This window comes from Salvelinus fontinalis, chromosome 16 (genome assembly GCF_029448725.1).
Source record: "Salvelinus fontinalis isolate EN_2023a chromosome 16, ASM2944872v1, whole genome shotgun sequence".
NCBI lineage: Eukaryota > Metazoa > Chordata > Actinopteri > Salmoniformes > Salmonidae > Salvelinus > Salvelinus fontinalis.
In genome coordinates, this window is record NC_074680.1 from 42,788,523 (window position 1) to 42,813,259 (window position 24,737).

At 43.8% G+C, this 24,737-nt stretch overlaps 1 protein-coding gene across 1 annotated transcript in view; it reads right to left on the reverse strand.

The window, feature by feature from the left end:
• The window catches only part of LOC129813206 (neurexin-3a-like), a 789,442-nt gene that overhangs the window by 570,252 nt on the left and 194,453 nt on the right, over positions 1–24,737 (reverse strand). The window contains exons 8-9 of the mRNA XM_055865477.1: positions 1,513–1,806; positions 978–1,125 (exon numbers count right to left, since the gene is read on the reverse strand). Of these exons, the coding sequence (XP_055721452.1) occupies positions 978–1,125; positions 1,513–1,806 (442 nt within the window). The remainder of the gene's footprint in view (positions 1–977; positions 1,126–1,512; positions 1,807–24,737) is intronic.

Below are 24,737 nucleotides of genomic sequence, written 5' to 3' on the forward strand. Positions count from 1 at the left end.
ATGGAGGCCGTTGTGTTCTTGCGGACCTTCAATGCTGCAGACATTGTTTGGTACCCTTCCCCAGATCTGTACCTCGACACAATCCTCTCTCTGAGCTCTACGTGGGACCTTATATAGACAGGTGTGTGCCTTTCCAAATCATGTCGAATCAATTGAATTTACCACAGACGGACTCCAATCAAGTTGTAGAAACATCTCAAGGATCATCAATGGAAACAGGATGCATCTGAGCTACATTTCAATGTCTCATAGCAAATGGTCTAAATACGTATATACATAATGTATTTCAGGTTTTTCTTTTTAATTCCTTTGTAAAAAAAATTGTCATTATGGGGTATTGTGTGTAGATTGATGAGGGGAAAAAATATGAATCAATTTTAGAATAAGGCTGTAACGTAAAAGTCAAGGTGTCTGAATACTTTCCTACGGCACTGTATGCCTTCCTCTGCGAAAGATTTTTAAATAATAATACAATTTACCGAATTAAAAAAAGATTGCCCAGTGCAAACTCGTGATGCTCGGAGCCGAAACGCGATGCTCACACCACTGCGCTTCGGCAGTTCACAATGCTCTAGGAAGCCACGAGAATACTAGGTAATGGTAATATCGCATCATTTTTGATTATTTTGTTTTAAGCCTTCTTCCATAGCCCTAACCTTAAACATAGCCCTAACCTTAAACACTCAGAATGTATGCCTAAATTGTTAATCTTTGAATTGTTTTTGTTTTAACGTTGTACCCCACGTGGAATTAACCGTGTAACAACGCAGAATTAATATGTTAAAAATAAACCTTCATCCACAATACGTTCATCTATAATTTTGAATGGAAATGATGAGATCTTGTTGAGAAGACTCACCTGAGCGTCCGTCCCTCTGTATGTCTACGTGGTACCAGGCTCCATCTTTGACCTTGTTCTGGGTGGCTTTGACCTTGATGGTCCCTGAGCACATGTCCAACAGCAGGTACAGACTCACCTGAGCGTCCGTCCCTCTGTATGTCTACGTGGTACCAGGCTCCATCGTTGACCTTGTTCTGGGTGGCTTTGACCTTGATGGTCCCTGAACCCATGTCCAACAGCAGGTACAGACTGCCATCCAGCAGTTCTACCGCAAAGAAGTCCACCTGGGGGGGATGGTCAAGGTGTTGGTTCATCATTGGGGTACAACAGCCCCTGAGATGTCTTTACAAAACAGGATCTAAAAGCCCAATAACACCTTGAACACTGCCTTTTTGTTTCTTCTCAACAGGGTTTCATTTCAATTCCAATCAATTCAGAAAGTAAACAGAATTCCAACTCTAATTCCATATTGTCCTAATTGGAAAGCATTGAGGAAAATTGGAGTTGGAATTACATAAACTTTCTGAAATGTCTAAAATTGAAATGGAATTGACCCCAACCCTGCTCCTTACACTAGTGACAGATTTGACAGGTTTAAACACAGCTTTACACACAGGCTGGGGTTAATATATGTATGTGTGGTTTGATTTATTAATCGTTCATTGTCTTACCTTGTTGTTCTTCTGGCTGCGTTGGGCCTCCTTGCGCTCCTGAGGCTTGCCGTGGGTGAAGAGGATGAGTCCGTTGGGTTCCGAGGTCCTGAAGTCAAAGGACAAGGAACCCATTCTCTTGGTGTTCCACTTGGGCAGGCTGATGTAGGCCTCGGGGGTCTCGAAGGAGATAGGGTCCATGGTGGCCACGTTCTCACACTTAAACATCACATCCCCCTGGATCTTCATCTTGGGGTCCACGATATGCGCCAGACGGGAGAGCTCCAGACAGATGTCGTTGTTCTTGTAGACCACCTGGACGGAGAGATTGGTGTGTGGGAAAAATATCATTTATGGTCATTTGTTTAGGTTATGGTCAAGTTAGACTCAATTCAGGATAACGACAATGATTTTTGTTGGTAATGTCTATTTCGCAGAAGTTAACAAACAACTTTGCATTTGTTGTCATATCAAACATATTAGCCAGTGTGAAGATGTTCCACTTTTTCACAAGGTTGGTGATGGAGTAAAGGCTAGATTCAATTAGAACGGCGGAACATCTGTGTTATAGCGCGATTTACACTTAAAGGTCATTTCCAAATGAGCCGACAACTGCAGCGATTATTTCGATGTATTTTTTGGTATTTTAATATCATTTTTCTCCCCAATTTTATGATGTCCAATTGCGATCCAATTACGATCTTGTGTCATCGCTCGGGAGAAGCGAAGGTCGAGGCATGCGTCCTCTGTAACATGACCCGCCAAACCTCCTTAACATTCACCTGCTTAACCCGGAAGCCAGCCGCACCAGCGTCTCGGAGGAAACACAGTTCAACTGATAACCGAAGTCTGCCTGCAGGCACCAGGCCCGCCACAATGAGTCGCTATAGGATGATGAGCCAAGTAAAGCCCCCCAGCCAAACCCTCCCCTAACCCGGAAGACACTGGGACAATTGTGTGCCGCCCTAGGGACTCGCGGTCATGGCCAGTTGTGACACAGCCTGGGAACGAACGATGCAGCCTTAGACTGCTGCGCCAATCGGGAGGACCCCTGCAGCATTTACTTTGAATTCGATCTCAGCGACCATATCATTGCCTTTAAATTGTGCATAGCCTAAAAGGGGCGATCACATTGAATCTAGGCCTAAGTATCAATATCAGAAACAAATACATAATAAAACACTCATAGATAACGTTTGTGATTCCTGATTTTTGTAGTCTCTCCATGAAGCGGCAGGTAAAGTTCATGTGGATCAGTCAGTCGGCTGAATTAATATATCTGTATTAAATACCAATAGACCAGGGCGCACAGAGAAACAATGGCCGTCTCTGACTGAGGTAATTGACTCTCAGTGGGCTGACAAACGCATCTGGGTCTGCTCTCACTGATAACGATGCTAATGGCTCCACAAAAGGATGGTAGACACACAAACAGGAGCGAGCACTTACACACACACACACACACACACAGGAACGTGCGCATACACACACCCACACAGATACGCAGGAGTGCACTCATCACACACAGTTATGGTGGCCCAGCTCTTTGTTTTAAAGGTTATAGGGACAGAGTAGCTGCCTTTGGTTGCTTTGAGAGTCTTATGTAATGCTATGGCCCTAGACCTGTCTGCCACACACAAACACACACACACACACGGACACACACACAACTGCATACACAAACACACACACACGCATACACAAACACACAAATTAATACACAAACACACACACACACACACACACACACACACACACACACACACACACACACACAATGTGTCCAGGCACCACACAACCTTAAGAAATATTGAGCACATCTTAGAGTGTCTTCATAAACAAAAAAACAAAAAACTATTTGGGCATCCGATACATCATCACACAGTTTTACACCCACCAGTGACAACAGTGACCCTATTTGGGCATCCGATACATCATCACACAGTTTTACACCCACCAGTGACAACAGTGACCCTATTTGGGCATCCGATACATCATCACACAGTTTTACACCCACCAGTGACAACAGTGACCCTATTTGGGCATCCGATACATCATCACACAGTTTTACACCCACCAGTGACAACAGTGACCCTATTTGGGCATCCGATACATCATCACACAGTTTTACACCCACCAGTGACAACAGTGACCCTATTTGGGCATCCGATACATCATCAGACAGTTTTACACCCACCAGTGACAACAGTGAACCTATTTGGGCATCCGATACATCATCAGACAGTTTTACACCCACCAGTGACAACAGTGACAGTTCACTACAGCCAACCACTCCATTCTGTGAGTGAGTAAGTGTCCTTAGCAGTGCAAAACAAAGTCCCACTAAGTGGCTAATATTTTCTCACAGCAGTCTTGATGCTGTCAATAACCCACAGGACAGCCAGACATAAGGGGAATGTGTGTGTAAATTGAAATCTGCTCAAGTGGGAAATTTAAGTATTTTTCGCTAATTCTCTGGGCAGAACAGAAGCCCCTCTCTCTTTTCTTTATTACGAGCAGAGCACGAGCATGCATTCACACCCACCCGTGCACCCACCCGTGCACACACACACACACACACACACACACACACACACACACACACACACACACACACACAAACACACAAGCATGAAAAATGCACACACACACACACAACCTCTGTCTCTCTGGGTGTATGAGTAAGTACACAGCTGTCTGTGAGTAGATTGGGGTCTGTGTGAGATTATTGATAATCTGGCACATTTGACAGTAAATCAACTCATCCCTCAGATGCCTGAGGGCCCTAAACGCTGTGTGTGTGTGTGTCTATGTCCGTGTGTGTTTATATATGTGTGTGTGTGTATATGTTTGTGTGTGTGTGTGTCTATGTGTCTATGTGTGTGTGCCTATGTGCGTGTTTGTGTTTGTGTTTGTGTGTGTGTGTGTCTACAGTATGTGTGTGGGTGTGTGTCTATGTGTGTGTCAGCCATGTTCTTCGGCGCCATCATTATCTCTCTCTCTGTGTGTGTGTGTGTGTGTGTGTGTGTGTGTGTGTGTGAAATCAAATCAAACTTAATTTGTCACATGCGCTGAATACAACAAGTGTAGACTTTACTATGATTTCTTACTTACTAGCCCTTAACCAACAGTGCAGTCAAGAAAGAGTGAAGAAAATATTTACCAAGTAGACTAAAATAAATATTAACACAATAAGAATGACAATAACGAGGCTACATACAGGGGGCACCGGTACTGAGTCAGTATGTGGGGGTACAGGTTAGTTGAGGTAATTTGTGCATGCTTCAGTGTTACTTGCCTCGAAGATAACATAGAAGGTATTTCGTTCGTCTGGTAGGCTCGCGTCACTGAGCAGCTCGCGTCTGAGTGTCCCTTTGTAGTCCGTAATAGTTTTCACGCCCTGCCACATCCGACGAGCGTCAGCGCCAGTGTAGTAGGATTCAGTCTTAATCCTGTATTGATGCTTTGCATGATGTATGATGGTTCGTGTATGATGTATGATGGTTCGTCTGAGGGCATAGCGGGTTTTCTTATAGGCGTCCGGATTAGTGTCCCGCTCATTGAAAGCGGCAGCTTAAGCCTTTAGCTCAATGCGGATGTCGCCTGTAATCCATGGCTTCTGGTTGGGATATATACGTATGGTCACTATGGAGACGTCGTCGATGCACTTACTGATGAAGCCGATGACTGAGGTGGTATACTCCTCAATGCCAGTGGATGAATCCCGGAACATATTCCAATCTGTGCTAGCAAATCAGTCCTGTAGCGTAGCATCCACGTCATCTGACCAATTCCATATTGAGCGAGTCACTGGTACATCCTGCTTTAGTTTTTAATTGTAAGTAGGAATCAGGAGGATAGAATTATGGTCCGATTTTCCAAATGGAGGGTGGGGGAGAGCTTTGTACGCATCTCTGTGTGGAGTAAAGGTGGTCTAGGTTTTTTTTTCTTCTCTCGTTGCACATGTGACATGCTTGTAAAAATGTGGTAAAACTGATTTAAATGTGCCTGCATTAAAGTCCCTGGCCACTAGGAGCACCACTTCTGGCTGAGCAATGTTCTTTTGTTATGGCCTTATAGAGTTGGTTGAGAGCGGTCTTAGTGCCAGCTTCGTTCTATGGTGGTAAATAGACGGCTACAAATCATATCGATGAGAACTCTCTTGGTAGATCGTGTCGCCTACAGCTTATCATAAGGTACTCTACCTCAGGCGAGCAATACCTCGAGACTTCTTTAATATTAGACATCGCGCATCAGCTGTTATGAACAAATAGACACACACCCCCGCCCCTCGTCTTACCAGAGGTAGCGTCTCTGTTGTGCCGGTGCATGGAAAATCCATTCAGCTCTATATTGTCCGTAATGTCGTTCAGCCATGTCTCGGTGAAACATGAGATGTTACAGTTTTTAATTTCCCGTTGGTAGGATCCACTTAATCGTAGGTCATCAATTTTATTTTCCAATGATTGCACGTTAGCAAGAAGAACAGATGGCAGTGGGAGTTTACTCGCTCGCCTACGGATTCTCAGAAGGCTGCCCGATCTGCGTCTTTTCTTCACGCTAAAGGCGGGGATCTGGGCCTGTTCCAGTGGAAGCAGGATATCCTTCTCGTCAGACTCATTAAAGGAAAAGGTTTATTCCAGTCCCCGTTGAGTAATCGCTATTCTGATGTCCAGAAGTTCTTGAAGGTCATAAGCGACGGTAGCATCAACATTATGTACACAATAAGTTTAAAAAAAGTAAAATGTCAGCCATGTTCTTCGGCGCCATCATTATCTCTCTCTGTGTGTGTGTGTGTGTGTGTGTGTGTGTGTGTGTGTGTGTGTGTGTGTGTGTGTGTGTGTGTGTGTGTGTGTGTGTGTGTGTGTGTGTGTGTGTGTGTGTGTGTGTGTGTGTGTGTGTGTGCGTGTGCGCGTGTGTGCGCAAGTGTGCGCGTGCGTGCGTAAAATGCTCTCAGCCTTTCCGGATCCAGAGGGTTTATCCCAGCGATCATAAATACGGACAGGGCAGAAGCTTTACCACACTGAGATTAAAGTTTTACACTCTAAACAACTTCAACACCAGGACAACACATTGTATCCACATCCAGCTGCACTATCATCCTAAAAATGAACATAATATGGGGAAGATAAAACAAATGCTATGAAACTTAATGTATATAATAAGAAAAATATAAACAATTATTAAACTTAGCCCAGCTTTCCAAAGGGCTCTGGGTAGAACCTGATCAATGTGCTGTGGATCCCTCTATTACCTTTACAGTAAGATACAGCCAGCTACACTATCATCTTATTAATAACGATAATGATGCTGACAATTACAGTTATTAATGTAGTACCAAGGCACTAGAATAAGACAACACTGAAACAGTCATCTTAAATAGTGTGCATGTTTGTGTGTTAACAAACATGACAGAAACAGCTACAATAAAGAATGAAAATATCGGCTATTTTGTGATGATGGCTTTAAATTGGTCAAAATTAGCTGCCGTCCTTCCGCCCCCATTCCAGAGGAACGTAAAGGAACAGAGGGCAGATTACCGTGGCTAGTCTACTTCTCACATTCTGGCAGTGTTCCTATAGTTTGCACACACACACACACACACACACACAGTATTGTACAGCTAACCTTGTGGGGACACACAATTCAGTCCCATTCAAAATCGTATTTTTCTATCCCTAACCCTAAACCTAACCCGTACTCCGAACCTTAACCCTAACCTTAATCCAAAACTAACCTTAACCCTTAATGTAATTCTAACCCTAACACTAATTCTAACCTTAACAGAGACAGGCACACGCACACAAACACACACACATATAGACACACTGTGTATAAGTAGTCAGACATGACAATGTCCCTCCAGTTATGACCTAACCAGAGCTGACAGTAAAATACAGCTAAGGGGGAGGTAAAGCCAGAGACATATATTTTGAGAGGTAGGACATTGAGGTTTCTGCATTATGATGCATTAACATAACACGACAACATTCTATGGCGGACATGTTGACTCCCTATCAACATAACATGGGGAATGTAAAAAAAGTTTATGAAACTGAATGTACACTACCAATCAAAAGTTTGGGGCTACTTAGAAATGTCCTTGTTTTTGAAAGAAAAGACATGTTTTGTCCATTAAAACTTCTTATGGCTGCAATCCCGCTAACGGGATCGATATGACAACAGCCAGTAAAAGTGCAGGGCGCCAAATAAAAAAAACAGAAATCTCATAATTAAAATTCCTCAGACATACATGTGTCTTATACCGTTTTAAAGGTAATCTTGTTGTTAATCCCACCAAAGCGTCCGATTTCAAATATGCTTTTCAGCGAAAGCACTACAAACGATTATGTTAGGTCACACCAAACCACAATAAGCACAGCCATTTTTCCAGTGAAAGATAGCAGTCACAAAAAGCAGAAATATGGCTAAAATTAATCACTAACCTTTGATGATCTTCATCAGATGACACTTATAGGACTTCATGTTACACAATACATGCATGTTTTGTTTGATAAAGTTCATATTTATATAAAAAAAATCTGAGTTTACATTGGCGCGTTACATTCACTAGTTCGAAAAACATCCAGTGATAGTGCATAGCCACATCGTTTCAACAGAAATACTCATCATAAATGTAGATGATAATACACATGGAATTATAGATATACCTCTCCTTAATGCAACCGCTGTGTCAGATTTAAAAAAAAACGGAAAAAGCAAACCATGCAATAATCTGAGACAGAGCTCAGAACAATAGTAAAATTAGCCGCCATGTTGGAGTCAACAGAAACCAGAAAATACATGATAAATGTTTCCTTACCTTTGATGAACTTTATCAGAATGCAGTCCTAGGGATCCCAGGTCCACAATAAATGCTTGATTTGTTCGATAATGTCCGTTATTTATGTCCAATTAGCTACTTTGGTTAGCGCGTTTGGTAAACAATTCCAAAGTCACAAAGCGCGTTTACTATAACGTGACGAAATGTCCAAAAGTTCCGTAACAGTCAGTAGAAACATGTCAAACGATGTATTGAATCAATCTTTAGAATTTTGTTAACATACATATTGAATAACGTTCCAACCGGAGAATTACATTGACTTCAGTTGAGTGATGGAACGGAGCTGCCTCCCACGAGAACGTGCGTAGTCAAAGCGTGGTCACTTCATGGCTTTGGTCACTCATTCCTGTCTCCTTCGGCCCCCCTTCACAGCTGAGTCATCAGACAAAGTTCTATTGACATCTAGTGGAAGCCGTAGGAAGTGAAAACTCATCCATATCTCTGTAATTTCAATGAGAGGCTTGGTTGAAAAACTACCAGCCTCAGAAAAATTCCAAACAGGAAGTGGAACTTCAGGTTTTTGCCTGCCATATGAGTTATTTTATACTCACAGACATAATTCAAACAGTTTTAATAACTTCAGAGTGTTCTATCCAATACTAATAATAATATGCATATATTAGCAACTATGACTGAGGAGCAGGCCGTTTACTCTGGGCACCTTTCATCCAAGCTACTCAATACTGCCCCTGCAGCCATAAGAAGTTAAAATAATCAAATTGATCAGAAATACAGTTTAGACATTGTTAATGTTGTAAATGGCTACTGTAGCTGGAAACGGCTGATTTTTAATGGAATATCTACATAGGCGTACAGAGGCCCATTATCATCAACCACTACTCTTGTGTTCCAATGACACGTTGTGTTAGCTAATTCAAGTTTATCATTTTAAAAGGCTAATTGATCATTAGAAAACCCTTTTGCAATTATGTTAGCACAGCTGAAAACTGTTGTTCTGAATGAAGAAGCAATAAAACTGGCCTTCTTTAGACTAGTTTAGTGTCTGGAGCATCAGCAATTGTGGGTTCGATTACAGGCTCAAAATGGCAAGAAACAAAGTACTTTCTTCTGAAACTCATAAGTATATTCTTGTTCTGAGAAATTAAGGCTATTCCATGTAAGAAATTGCCAAGAAACTGAAGATCTCATACAATGGTGTGTGCTACTCCCTTCACAGAACAGCGCAAACTGGCACTAACCAGAATAGAAAGAGTAGTGGGAGGCCCCGTTGCACAACGAAGCAAGAGGACAAGTACATTAGTGTGTCTAGTTTGAGAAACAGACGCCTCACAAGATCTCAAATGCAGCTTCATTAAATAGTACCAGCAAAACACCAGTCTCAACGTCAACAGTGAAGAGGCGACTCCGGGATGCTGGCCTTCTAGAAAGAGTTCCTCTGTCCACTGTCTGTGTTCTTAATCTGTTATTTTTATTGGTCAGTCTGAGATATGGCTTTTTCTTTGCATCTCTACCTAGAAGTCCAACATCCCAGAGTCACCTCTTCACGTTGAGACTGGTGTTTTGCGGGTACTATTTAATGAAGCAGCATTCTGATCAATTTCATGTTTTTTTTAATGGACAAAAATTTTAGCTTTTCTTTAAAAAACAATGACATTTCTAAGTGACCCCAAACTTTTGAAAGGTAGTGTATATAATTAGAAAAATATTCAAAATTATAAAACTTAGCCCAGCTTTCCAAATAGCTCTGGGTAGAACCTGAGCAATGTGCTGTGGATCCCCGTATTACCTTTACAGTAAGACAGTGGGATGCAGAGGGATGTGCATGCCTAGCAATATTAGGTTTTGACTTATCTGTAGATACACAGTAACATGACATTGCTTTAAATTATACTGAACAAAAAATGTAAACGCAACATGTAACAATTTCAAAAGATTTGTGTTATTAGTTATGAGTTACAGTTCATATAAGGAAATCAGTCAATTGAAATGAATAAATGAGGCCCTAATCTATGGTTTTCACAAGACTGGGAATACAGATATGCATCTGTTTGTCACAGATACCTTTTTAAAAAAGTGGATCAGAAAACCAGTCAGTATCTTTGTGTGACCATCATTTTCCTCATGTATTGCGACTCCTTCGCATAGAGTTGATCAGGCTGTTGATTGTGGCCTGTGGAATGTTGTCTTCAATGGCTGTGCGAAGTTGCTGAATATTGGTGGGAACTGGAACACGCTGTCATACACAACGATCCAGAGCATCACCAACTTGCTCAATGGGTGACATCTGGTGAGTATGCAGGTCATGGAAGAACTGGGACATTTTCTGCTTCCAGGAATTGTGTACAGATCCTTATGACACGGGGCCATGCATTATCATGTTGGACTTAACATAAATGTTTCTGGCAACAGCTCTAATGGACATTCCCGCAGTCAGCATGCCAATTTCTCGCTCCCTCAAAACTTGAGACATCCATGGCATTGTGTTGTGTGACACAAACTGCACATTTTAGAGTGGTCTTTTATTGGCCCCAGCACGAGGTGAACCTGTGTAATGATCATGCTGTTTAAATCGGGCTTCTTGATATGCCACACCTGTCAGGTGGATGGATTATCTTGGCAAAGGAGAAATGCTAACTGAGAAGGATGTTAACAAATTTGTGCACTAAATTAGAGAGAAATAAGCTTTCCGTGCAAATGGAAAATGTCACCCACCAGCACCAGGACCATGGACAGTTCTTCCACTACTGTCACCAACCAGCACCAGGACCATGGACAGTTCTTCCACTCCTGTTACCAACCAGCACCAGGACCATGGACAGTTCTTCCGCTCCTGTTACCAACCAGCACAAGGACCATGGACAGTTCTTCCACTCCTGTCACCAACCAGCACCAGGACCATGGACAGTTCTTCCACTCCTGTCACCAACCAGCACCAGGACCATGGACAGTTCTTCCACTCCTGTTACCAACCAGCACCAGGACCATGGACAGTTCTTCCGCTCCTGTTACCAACCAGCACCAGGACCATGGACAGTTCTTCCACTCCTGTCACCAACCAGCACCAGGACCATGGACAGTTCTTCCACTCCTGTCACCAACCAGCACCAGGACCATGGTTAGTTCTTCTACTCCTTTTACCAACCAGCACCAGGACCATGGACAGTTCTTCTACTCCTTTTACCAACCAGCACCAGGACCATGGACAGTTCTTCCACTCCTGTTACCAACCAGCACCAGGACCATGGACAGTTCTTCCACTCCTGTCACCAACCAGCACCAGGACCATGGACAGTTCTTCCACTCCTGTCACCAACCAGCACCAGCACCAGGACCATGGACAGTTCTTCCACTCCCGTCACCAACCAGCACCAGGACCATGGACAGTTCTTCCGCTCCTGTCACCAACCAGCACCAGCACTAGGACCATGGTCAGTTCTTCCACTCGTGTGCCATCAACAGAAACGTAACTATTAAAATCACCAACTAGCTTTGTTACCTAGGACTCGCTAACTATAATACTTGTTGCCTTTGTCGCCTATTGGATATTTATTAAAGCCAGCAATCAGCATTTGAAACGAAAACAAAGCCACTTTCCTGCCTTTGTTTTGGTAAAAAGCTGAGGGATGGGGCTGGAGAAATGCAACCACTCTCAAATTCACAGACAGAGCTACGGATGCAAGGACTGACCATCTGTGATTACAAAACTATACTTTTAACAATGTTTTGAGGCTGTACAGTGTTTATTTACATTTAGTTTGAGAATTTACAAGTTGTATTCTTCAACAATATAATCAACAGTCAATTACTATGTTTTCATTCTGACTAGTCGTTAGCTCTGGAGCTGCAAAAACACAAATCGCAAATTACTTCAGTGCCACAAATAATGAATTTAAAGTTTTATTTACTAGACCAAATAAATTGGAAGAGTAGGTAGTTAAAACTTCGTCGGGATCGGTGACACTTCCACGGGACGGTTGAGCTAACGTACGCTAATGCGATTAGCATGAGGTTGTAAGTAACAAGAACATTTCCCAGGATATAGACATATCTGATATGGCAGAAAGGCAAAATTATTGTTAATCTAACTGCACTGTCCAATTTACAGTAGCTATTACAGTGAAAGAATACCAGGCTATTGTTTGAGGAGAGTGCACAGTTTTGAACATGAAAAGTTATTAGTAAACAAATTAAGCACATTTGGGCAGTCTTGATTAAATATTTTGAACAGAAATGCAATGGTTCATTGGATCAGACTTAAACTTTGCACATACACTGCTGAAATATAGTGGCCAAAATCTAAATTGCACCTGGGCTGGAATTATTTAAGGCCTTTCTCTTGCATTTCAAAGATGATGGTACAAAAAAAAAAAAGCATGTTCTTTTTCTTTATTATCTTTTACCAGATCTATTGTATTATATTCTCCTACATTCCTTTCACATTTCCACAAACTTAAAAGGGGTTCCTTTCAAATGGTACCAAGAATATGCATATCCTTGCTTCAGGGCCTGAGCTACAGTCAGTTATATTTTGATCTGTCATTTTAGGAAACATTTGAAAAAAAGGTGGCGGATCCTCAAGAGGTTTTAAGCTGCTTTATTTGAGGGGTTTAGTGAAGTCATTTTTTAGCTTTAGGACAAGGGGAGTATACAGTGGCTTCACACCCCCTGGGAATTCTTCCTATTTTGTTACCTTACAACATGTAATTCAAATATATTTTGGGGGGTTCGTATCATTTGATTTACACAACATGCCTAACACTTTTAAGATACAGATTTTTATTTTATTTTTTATTTTATTTATTTTTTATAAATTTTATCCCCTTTTCTCCCCAAATTTCGTGGTATCCAATCGCTAGTAATTACTATCTTGTCTCATCGCTACAACTCCCGTACGGGCTCGGGAGAGACGAAGGTCGAAAGCCATGCGTCCTCCGAAGCACAACCCAACCAAGCCGCACTGCTTCTTTAACACAGCGCGCCTCCAACCCGGAAGCCAGCCGCACCAATGTGTCGGAGGAAACACCGTGCACCTGGCCCCCTTGGTTAGCGCGCACTGCGCCCAGCCTGCCACAGGAGTCGCTGGAGCGCGATGAGACAAGGAAATCCCTACCGGCCAAACCCTCCCTAACCCGGACGACGATGGCCCAATTGTGCGTCGCCCCACGGACCTCCCGGTCGCGGCCGGCTGCGAAAGAGCCTGGGCGCGAACCAAGAGATTTTGGTGGGGGAGTTAGCACTGCAATGCAGTGCCCTAGACCACTGCGCCACCCGGGAGGCCCCCAGATTTTTTTTATTGTGAAACAAACAACAAATAAGACAAAAAAAATGAAAACTTGAGCGTGCATAACTATTCACCCCCCAAAGTCAATACTTTGTAGAGCCACCTTTTGCAGCAATTACAGCTGCAATGTCTCTATAAGTTGGCACATCTAGCCACTGGGATTGTTGTCCATTCTTCAAGGAAAAACTGCTCCAGCTCCTTCAAGTTGGATGGGTTGCGCTGGTTTACAGCAACGGCCCTATCGCTACAACCTTGTTGTCACCCACGGCCCTCTCACTACAACCTTGTCCCCCGCGGCCCTCTCACTACAACCTTGTCCCCCGCGGCCCTCTCACTACAACCTTGTCCCCCGCGGCCCTCTCACTAAAACCTTGTCACCCGCGGCCCTCTCACTACAACCTCGTTGTCACCCACAGCCCTCTCACTACAACCTTGTAGTCACCCGCGGCCCTCTCACTACAGCCTTGTTGTCACCCTCTCACTACAACCTCGTTGTCACCCGCGGCCCTCTCACTACAACCTCGTAGTCACCCGCGGCCCTCTCACTACAACCTCGTTGTCACCCGCGGCCCTCTCACTACAACCTCGTAGTCACCCGCGGCCCTCTCACTACAACCTTGTAGTCACCCGCGGCCCTCTCACTACAGCCTTGTTGTCACCCTCTCACTACAACCTCGTTGTCACCCGCGGCCCTCTCACTACAACCTCGTTGTCACCCACGGCCCTCTCACTACAACCTCGTTGTCACCCACGGCCCTCTCACTACAACCTTACACAAAACCCAGCTAAGGGACAGCAAATCCCCCCGTGCTGATTGGACGATGATTATCCTTATTTGCGATATTATCACTGTTGTGTGTCGTTGTCGTGTATTCATGTTGTCACGCCGATCTGATGCATTTTTCATGATCTAAATCAATTTTCAGCCCGTGTTTATGTAATTTCCAGACATCACAAGCCGCTAGACACTTAGACGTCTCTGTGTGTGTGACACAAATTGATACTTTGAGATTTGGTCGTTGTCATCTGGAGTGGTGGCGGACGGCGACGTAGAATGTCAGCTAATTCCTGCCGTGGCAGTAATGAGGCGTCAGGCAGTGCCCGGTGACATGTCAACTTCCCTCTCTAATTGTGTCTGTCTGTTTGTTTGTGTCTGTCTGTTTGTTTGTGTCTGTCTGTTTGTTTGTGTCTGTCTGTTTGTGTCTGTGTCTGTCTGTTTGTGTCTCCGTCTGTGTCTGTCTGTTTGTGTCTCCGTCTGTGTCTGTTTGTTTGTGTCTCCATCTGTGTTTGTGTCTGTGTTTGTGTCTCCGTCTGTCTGTGTTTGTGTCTCCGTCTGTCTGTGTCTGTGTCTCCGTCTGTCTGTGTCTGTGTCTCCGTCTGTGTGTGTCTGTGTCTGTGTCTCCGTCTGTGTGTGTCTGTGTCTGTGTCTCCGTCTGTGTCTGTGTCTGTGTCTCCGTCTGTCTGTCTGTGTCTCGGTCTGTCTGTCTGTCTGTGTCTCGGTCTGTCTGTCTGTGTCTGTGTCTCGGTCTGTCTTTCTGTGTTTGTGTCTCGGTCTGTGTTTGTGTCTGTCTGTGTTTGTGTCTGTCTGTCTGTCTGTCTGTCTGTCTGTCTGTCTGTCTGTCTGTCTGTCTGTCTGTCTGTCTGTCTGTCTGTGTTTGTGTTTGTGTCTGTCTGTGTTTGTGTTTGTGTCTGTCTGTGTTTGTGTTTGTGTCTGTCTGTGTTTGTGTCTGTCTGTCTGTGTTTGTGTCTGTCTGTCTGTCTTTGTGTCTCCGTCTGTCTGTCTTTGTGTCTGTCTGTCTGTGTCTGTGTTAGTCTGTCTGTCTTTGTGTCTGTCTGTCTGTGTCTGTGTCTGTCTGTCTGTGTTTGTGTCTGTCTGTCTGTCTGTCTGTGTTTGTGTCTGTCTGTCTGTCTGTCTGTCTGTCTGTGTTTGTGTCTGTCTGTCTGTCTGTCTTTGTGTCTGTCTTTGTGTCTGTCTTTGTGTCTGTCTTTGTGTCTGTCTGTCTGTCTGTCTGTCTGTCTGTGTTTATGTTTGTGTCTGTCTGTGTTTGTGTCTGTCTGTGTTTGTGTCTGTCTGTCTGTCTGTCTGTCTGTCTGTCTGTCTGTCTGTCTGTGTTTGTGTCTGTCTGTGTTTGTGTCTGTCTGTGTTTGTGTCTGTCTGTCTGTCTGTGTTTGTGTCTGTCTGTCTGTCTGTCTGTCTGTCTGTCTGTCTGTCTGTCTGTCTGTCTGTCTGTCTGTCTGTCTGGGTAACATCTCTGAATGTCAAATGCATTTCATTATAGAGAAATGACTGAAAGACAATCTGTTCAGGCACATGTGAAACTGAGTGGTAGCATCACAGCCTACAGTACCTAGCTCACAGAACAGTTGATTGTACCAGTACAGTAGCTACACAATCCCATTCATCTAAGTGCCTGCTGATAGAAAGCTGAATAAATTACCAAAGTATATTTATAACTAACCCAAGATAGACCAGAGCCTGTCGTTTCCAATGGGAACTATTTGATCATAGTGGGCAGAACAGAAAGGAGGTGGGCAGAGACAAGTACGAGCTAGTGAGATCCTATTGGCACGTTCTAGCATTTATTTGCATTTTTCCATTAGATAATTCCTAGTCTGTGATGTCAATTCACCCTTGCGCTCCTTCTAAACAACAACTTTGGCAAAGGGTAAAGTCTACAAAATGTAGTCCACTCTGTTACAGATTCTAGTTTTGGAGAAAAAAAAAACGTTTCATAGATGAGAAAATGTGCAGAATGTCGGACAAAATCCATCTCGCTCCATCTCCTCCCACTGCCGGTCACTGGGCTTCCTCTCATCCCCATATTTGGTAGTGAATCGGAAACGCCAAACGGATGCTTCACGTTTTTTACATCCGGTGAAATATCTGCCTCGTTGTTTCATCTGTGATATTACTGTTGGATACAAATAGTGATCGACTAGAGGAGGGAAAAACCTTGGCCAGATGACAAGTCTCTTTTAGTGAGGCATCTCACAAACAACATAGAGCAGCGTCTCACCAAACACTGGAGATGTTTTTCAGGTCAGTGAAGATACAGAGGTCAGGTTACCCAGATTAATAGAGCAGTATGACTGAATCTTACTGATAGTGAGTGATCTCTGATTGGTTGCGCATAAGTTTCTCTATTCAATAGCATGTATAACATACAGGAGAATGGAACACACACTGTACATCTGTCAATTCAATATTGTCTGTGTGACATGAGAATAAATAGGTATACCCACAGGACTGATTCAGAGGCGTGTGTGCGTGTGTGTGAGAGCGCCGGATTATGTTTGTGTTCACGTGTGTGTGTGTGTGTGTGTGTGTGTGTGTGTGTGTCCATGCGTGTGTGTGTCTGTGTGCGTGTGTGTGTACATGCGTGTGTGTGTGTGTCCATGCGTATGTGTGTCTGTGTGTGTGTGTGTGTCTGTGTGTGTGTCTGTGTGTGTGTGTGTGTGTAGCTGTCTGTGAACTATGTGTATGTAGAAATAAAACATGACCAGTGTTTGAGACAGGAATGATCCTCAGGCTGTTATCTCCTCTACCAGACACTCAGAGAGAGAGAGACAGAGACAGCCCAGAGAAAGAGACATACAGTGAGAGATGGAGAGGGAGAGAGAGAGACAGAGAGAGAGAGAAAGAGAGAGAGAGACAGAGACATAGCCCAGAGAAAGAGACATACAGTGAGAGATGGAGAGGGAGAGAGAGAGAGAGACAGAGACAGCCCAGAGAAAGAGACATACAGTGAGAGATGGAGAGGGAGAGAGAGAGAGATAGAGAGAGAGAGAAAGAGAGAGAGAGACAGAGACATAGCCCAGAGAAAGAGACATACAGTGAGAGATGGAGAGGGAGAGAGAGAGAGAGACAGAGACAGCCCAGAGAAAGAGACATACAGTGAGAGATGGAGAGGGAGAGAGAGAGAGATAGAGAGAGAGAGAAAGAGAGAGAGAGACAGAGACATAGCCCAGAGAAAGAGACATACAGTGAGAGATGGAGAGGGAGAGAGAGAGAGAGACAGAGACAGCCCAGAGAAAGAGACATACAGTGAGAGATGGAGAGGGAGAGAGAGAGAGATAGACAGAGAGAGAAAGAGAGAGAGAGACATAGCCTAGAGAGAGAGAGATAAAGAGAGAAATGGAAAGAGAGAGAAAGAGAGACAACTCAGAGAGAGAGAGAGAGACAAAGAGATACAGAGAAAGATGGAGAGGGAGAGAGAGAGAGAGAGAGAGCCAAAAGAGAGAGAGTTTGCTGATGATCTGGTGCTTCCGTCCCCAACCAAGGAGGACCTACATCAGCACCTAGATTGTCTGCACAGATTCTGTCAGACCTGGAACCTGAGGTAAATCTCAGTAAAACAAAAAGAATGGTGTCCAAAAAAGTCCAGTTGCCAGGACCACAAATACAAATTCCATTTAGACACTATTGCCTTAGAGCACACAAAAAAACTATACATACCTCGGCCTAAACATCAGCGCCACAGGTAACTTCCACAAAGCAGTCAACGATTTGGGGGACAAGTCAAGAAGGGCATTCTATACCTTCAAAAGGAACATAAAATGTCAGAATTCAAATAGGCTCTTCGGCAAAAGCATACGATGCTATTATCTGAGTATAGCAACATTGTAAACAAAGAGAGATACGCATATTTCAACCCTGCAGGCAGGTATAATTCATGCCTTACCTTTGACGAGCTTCTGTTGTTGGCACTCCAATATGTCCCATAAACATCACAAATGGTCCTTTTGTTCGATTAATTACGTCGATTATTATCCAAAATGTAAATTTATTTGGCGAGTTTGATCCAGAAAAACACAGGTTCTAACTTGCTCAAACGTGACGACAAAATATCTCAAAGGTTACCGGTAAACTTTGCCAAAAAATTTCAAACTACTTTTGTAATACAACTTTAGGTATTTTATAAGGTTAATAATTGATAAAATTGAAGACGGGATGATCTGTATTCAATACAAAAAGAAAACAATCTGATGCAACTTTACTGGTAATGTGCCTCTCTCAAACAATTTACTTCAAGTGACTCTCATTTAAGATGGCCGTACTTCTTCATTACACAAAGGAAAAACCTCAACCAATTTCCAAAGACTGGTGACATCCAGTGGAAGCAGTAGGAACTGCAAACAAGTCCCTTAGAAATCTGGTGTCCCAATGAAACCCATTGAGAAGACAGTGACGTCAAAAAAAAAAAAGTTCTGAATGGTTTTACCTCGGGGTTTTGCCTGCTACATTAGTTCTGTTATACTCACAGACATGATTCAAACAGTTTTAGAAACTTCAGAGTGTTTGCTATCCAAATCTACTAATAATATACATATAATATATTCTGGGGATGAGTAGCAGGCAGTTGAATGTGGGCATGCTATTTATCCAAAAGTGAAAATGCTGCCCCCTACCCCGAAGAAGTTAACTGATAATGAAAAAACAGATGTTATATAGGACCTAAAAATGCTTTGTCGGACTGGTTCCAACCTTCCCATAAGCCCCCTTGGTTCATGTCATGGTTATCTGCACGGGATAATTTTACCCAGATGCCAGGAAGATGAGACCATGAGACATTGTTCTAAACTCTTCCTGGCTATCTCGGTGACACCCACCACATCTTATCTAGCTGCAGGTTTTTTGCCGAGCCATCACTTAATCAGCTGCCAGCCACGCTTAAAAAGACTCCTCTCAGTTAACTCAGAATGAAAGAGAGAAATGTCTTACTATTAGTTAGGTACAGTTGAAGTCGGAAGTTTATATACACCTTAGCAAAATACATTTAAACTCAGTTTTTCACAATTCCTGACATTTAATCCTCGTAAAAATTCCCTGTCTTAGGTCAGTTAGGATCTCCACTTTATTTTAAGAATGTGAAATGTCAGAATAAAATTAGAGAGAATGATTTATTTCAGGTTTTCTTTCTTTCATCACATTCCCAGTGGGTCAGAAGTTTACATATACTCAATTAGTAGTTGGTAGCATTGCCTATAAATTCTTTAAAGCGATCTGTGCGCCAAGAGGTTAACTTGGGTCAAACGTTTCAGGTAGCCTTCCACAAGCCTCCCACAATAAGTTGGGTGAATTTTGGTCCATTTCTCCTGACAGAGCTGGTGTAACTTAGTCAGGTTTGTAGGCCTCCTTGCTCGCACACGCTTTTTCAGTTCTGCCCACAACTTTTCTATAGGATTGAGGTCAGGGCTTTGTAATGGCCACTCCAATACCTTGACTTTGTTGTCCTTAAGCCATTTTTCCAGAACTTTGGAAGTATGCTTGGTATCATTGTCCATTTGGAAGACCCATTTGAGACCAAGCTTTAACTTCCTGACTGATGTCTTGAGATGTTGCTTCAATATATCCACATAATTTTCCTACCTCATGATGCCATATATTTTGTGAGGTGCACCAGTCCATCCTGCAGCAAAGCACCCCCACAACATGATGCTGCCACCCCTGTGCTTCACGGTTGGCATGGTGTTCTTAGGCTTGCAAGCCTCTCCTTTTTTCCTCCAAACATAACGATGGCCATTATGGCCAAACAGTTCTATTTTTGTTTCATCAGACCAGAGGACTTTTCTCCAAAAAGTACGATCTTTGTTCCAATGTGCAGTTGCAAACCATAGTCTGGTATTTTTATGGCGGTTTTGGAGCAGTGGCTTCTTCCTTGCTGAACTGCCTTTCAGCTTATGTCGATATAGGACTCGCTTTACTGTGGATATAGATACTTTTGTACCTGTTTCCTCCAGCATCTTCACAAGGTCCTTTGCTGTTGTTCTGGGATTGATTTGCACTTTTTGCACTAAAGTACGTTCATCTCTAGGAGACAGAACCGTCTCCTTCCTGAGCGGTATGACAGCTGCGTGGTCCCATGGTGTTTATACTTTTGTACTAATTGTTTGTACAGATGAACGTGGTACCTTCAAGAGTTAGGAAATTGCTCCCAAGGATGAATCAGCCTTGTGGAGGTCTACAACTGTTTTTCTGAGGTCTTGGCTGATTTCTTTTGATATTCCCATGATGTCAAGCAAAGAGGCACTGAGTTTGAAGGTAGGCCTTGAAATACATCCACAGGTACACCTCCAATTGACTCAAATTATGTCAATTAGCCTATCAGAAGTTTCTAAAGCCATGACATAATTTTCTGGAATTTTCCGAGCTGTTTAAAGGCACAGTCAACTTAGTGTATGTAAACTTCTGACCCACTGGAATTGTGATACAGTGAATTATAAGTGAAATAATCTGTCTGTAAACAATTGTTGGAAAAATGACTTGTGTCATGCACAAAGTAGATGTCCTAACCGACTTGCCAAAACTATAGTTTGTTACCAAGAAATTTGTGGAGTGGTTAAAAAAACAAGTTTTAATGACTCCTACCTAAGTGTTTGTAAACTTCCGAATTCAACTGTATATAATCGTTTTCTATTAATATCAAACATATCAGCTAAATGTGTAATTTTTCTATCACAGCTCTCAAGAGATGACAGGCTATGTGCTCACTGCCGACAAAATGAGGTGGAAACCGACCCGCACTTCCTAACCTCCTGCCAAATGTATGACCATATCAGAGACACATATTTCCCTCAGATTACACAGATCCACAAAGAATTCGAAAACAAACCCAATTTTGATAAACTCCCATATTTACTGGGTGAAATTCCACAGTGTGCCATCACAGCAGCAAGATGTGTGACCTGTTGCCACAAAAAAAAGGAAACCAGTGAAGAACAAACACCATTGTAAATACAACCCATATTTATGTTTGTTTACTTTCCTTTTGTACTTTAACTATTTGCACGTCAATTCAACACTGTATATAGATATAATATGACATGTGAAATGTCTTTGTTCTTTTGGAACTTGTGTGTAATATATGAATATTTTGTTTATTTCACTTTTGTTTGTTATCTACTTCAGTTGCTTTACTTAACTAGGTAAATAAGTAAAGGACACATTCTTATTTACAATGACGCCCTACCCCAGTCGATGCTGGGCAAATTGTGCGTCGCCCTATGGTACTCCCAATCACAAGTGATACAGCCTGGATTAGAACCAGGGACTGTAATGACACCTCTTGCACTGAGATGCAGTGCCTTAGACCGTTGCGCCACACGGGAGCCTGAAACATTGCTTTGGCAATGTTAACATATGTTTCGCATGCCAATAAAGCCCTTGAATTGAATTGACTGACAGAGAGAGAGAGAGAGTCAGACAGACTGACTGACAGAGAGATAGAGAGAGAAAAAGAGAGTCAGACAGACTGACTGACAGAGAGATAGAGAGATAGAGAGAAAAAGAGAGTCAGACAGACTGACTGACAGAGAGATAGAGAGATAGAGAGAAAGAGAGTCAGACAGACTGACTGACAGAGAGATAGAGAGATAGAGAGAAAGAGAGTCAGACAGACAGACAGACAGACAGACAGACAGACAGACAGACAGACAGACAGACAGACTTCAACACACTATCTGTGTGAATGAGAAATGACACAGGGGTATAACCGAGGCCAAACCCCAACCGTCATTGACATCACAAACACCTCCATTCAACTCACAGTATTCATGTGATTTACTGACTTGTGGAATCCTCTGGACTCCTGTGAAAGGGACGGAGGGAAGCTACTGAGACGAGCAGTTTGTCTGTTCTGGGATACTGCGTCCATATACATCTTTTCAGCCACCAACACAGTTCAACACACACACACACACACACACATCGTGCTCCATGGAGGCAAATCGATTTGCAAAGTGAACGGCCGTGGCCCCCGCGTTGGTGTGTGTGTGTGTGCGCACGTGTTTGTGTGTGTGTGTGTGAGTGGGACCCTGGGTGACACACACATGAATCATCTACAGCTGTCTGCCTCATAAATCTCTGCTTGCCGGCCTTGCCCACCACTCTCCAGGAATGAATGGCCCCGGGCTGCTAAGCACAGGCCACCACCGACAAACACACACACGCACGTCCCTGGCATGCTGTGTGTGTGTGTGTGTGTGTGTGTGTGTGTGTGTGTGTGTGTGTGTGTGTGTGTGTGTGTGTGTGTGTGTGTGTGTGTGTGTGTGTGTGTGTGTGTGTGTGTGTGTGTGTGTGCATGTGTGTGTGTGTGTGGGTGTGTGCATGTGTGTGTATACGTGTGTGTGGGTGTGTATGTGTGCACGTGTGCACGTGTGTGTGTAAATGTGTCTGTGTGTGTATATATGTGTGTGTGTGTGTATGTGTGTATATGTGTGTGTGTGTGTGTGTGTATGTGTGTGTGTGTGTGTGTGTGTGTGTGTACACTGCTTTCTCCTCTTCTGTCCTACCCTCTCTCCCTTCTGCTAAATCTATCCCCCTCCTGTCTCCTGATTCTGCCTCTTTGACTCTACTCTTCTCCTTTTCCACATCCTTTGACTCACACTGTCCCCTTTCCTCCTGGCTGGATTGGCCCCTCCCTCCTGCTGCTTGGCTGAGTGACTCACTGACTGGCTTACTGAACAGGGCTGCGGGCAGCTGAGCGAAAAAGGAGGAAAACTAAACTTCCGGAGGACCTATCGTCCTTTCACACCCTCCTCTCTAACATCTCTTCCTCTGCATCCACTGCTAAGATCACATCACTTTACATTTCAAGCTTCTGCTCTAACCCTAAGAAATTATTTTTCCACCTTCTCCTTCCTCCATAATTCTCCACCCCCCCACCCCTCCCTCTCTGCAGACAACTTTGTCAACCATTGCAACTGAGACTGCTCTTATGTGTGTCACAGGGGCTATCCACACTTCCAAAGCTGACTCTCTCTGCTCTGTTCTCTTCCCCTTAGATCTATCTGCTGTCGTGAACACCTTGAACCATCAGATCCTCCTCTCCACCCTCTCAGGGCTGGATGTCTCACCCTCTCAGGGCTGGATGTCTCACCCTCTCAGGGCTGGATGTCTCAGCCTCTCAGGGCTGGATGTCTCACCCTCTCAGGGCTGGATGTCTCAGGCACAGCAAAGACTTGGATTGCATCCTACCTGGCAGGTCGCTCCTACTAGGTGACGTGGAGAGGATCTGTGTCTGCACAACGTGCTCTCACTACTGGAGTCCCACAGTGTTCTTGGTGCTCTCCTCTTCTCTCTATACACCAAGTCACTCGGCTCCATCATTTCCTCACATGGGCTCTCCTATCAGTGGCAATCTGAGTGCCTGTAAGATATCTCAGCTTGGATGTCGGTCCCACCACCTCAAGCTCAACTTGGACAAGATGGAGCTACTCTTCCTCCCAGGGAAGGCCTGCCTGCTCCAACTCCATGGTGTCTCCACCCAGAGTACAAAGGACCCTGAACAACACCCTGTCGTTCTCCACAAACATGAAAGCAGTGACTCTCTCCCCGGGCAGGTTCGTGCTCTACAACATCCGTAGAGTACGACCCTACCTCAGACAGGAAGCGGCATAGGTCCTAATCCAGGCACTTGTCGTATCCCGTCTGGACTAGTGCATCTCATTGTTTACTAGGCTCCCTGTTTGTGCCGTCAAACCCTGCAACTTAGTCAGAACGCTGCAGCCTGCCTGCTTTTCATCCCACTCCTCCACTTCACTGGCTTTCAGTCGAAGCTCCCATCCACTACAAGACCATGGTGCTTACCTACAGAGCTGCAAGAGGAACTGTCACTCCCTACCTTCAGGCTATGCTCAAAACCTACACCCCAACCCAAGCACTCCATACTGCCACCTCTCGTCTCTTGGCCCTCTTGGCCGTCCCAACCCTACAGGAGGGTATATGCTGCTCAGCTCAGTCTAAGCTCCTCTTTGTCCTGGCACCCCAATAGTGGAACCAGCTTCCCCCTGACGCTAGGACAGCAGAGTCCCTGCCTATCTTCCCAAAAACACCTAAACACTAGAACTGACATAGGCCAACTGCCACTGATGTTTTATTTTGTAGATTTAAAAAATCTGCCCCGCAAAAAGCTATGTCCTGCTCCTTCCCTGACTTTTCCTAAATGTTTGTATTTTACACTTCTCATTTGTCAGAATATTGAAATCACCAACAGAAAAGATGTAAGAGCTTTTTGACCTGTTTTTTTCACACCTATTCCCAACTTAACCTGTAAAGACAATGTTCTGTAGGACGTTGGTACCCAGACACGCTCCAAGACAATGTGGTGTAGGACGTTGGTACCCAGACATGCTCCAAGACAATGTTCTGTAGGACGTTGG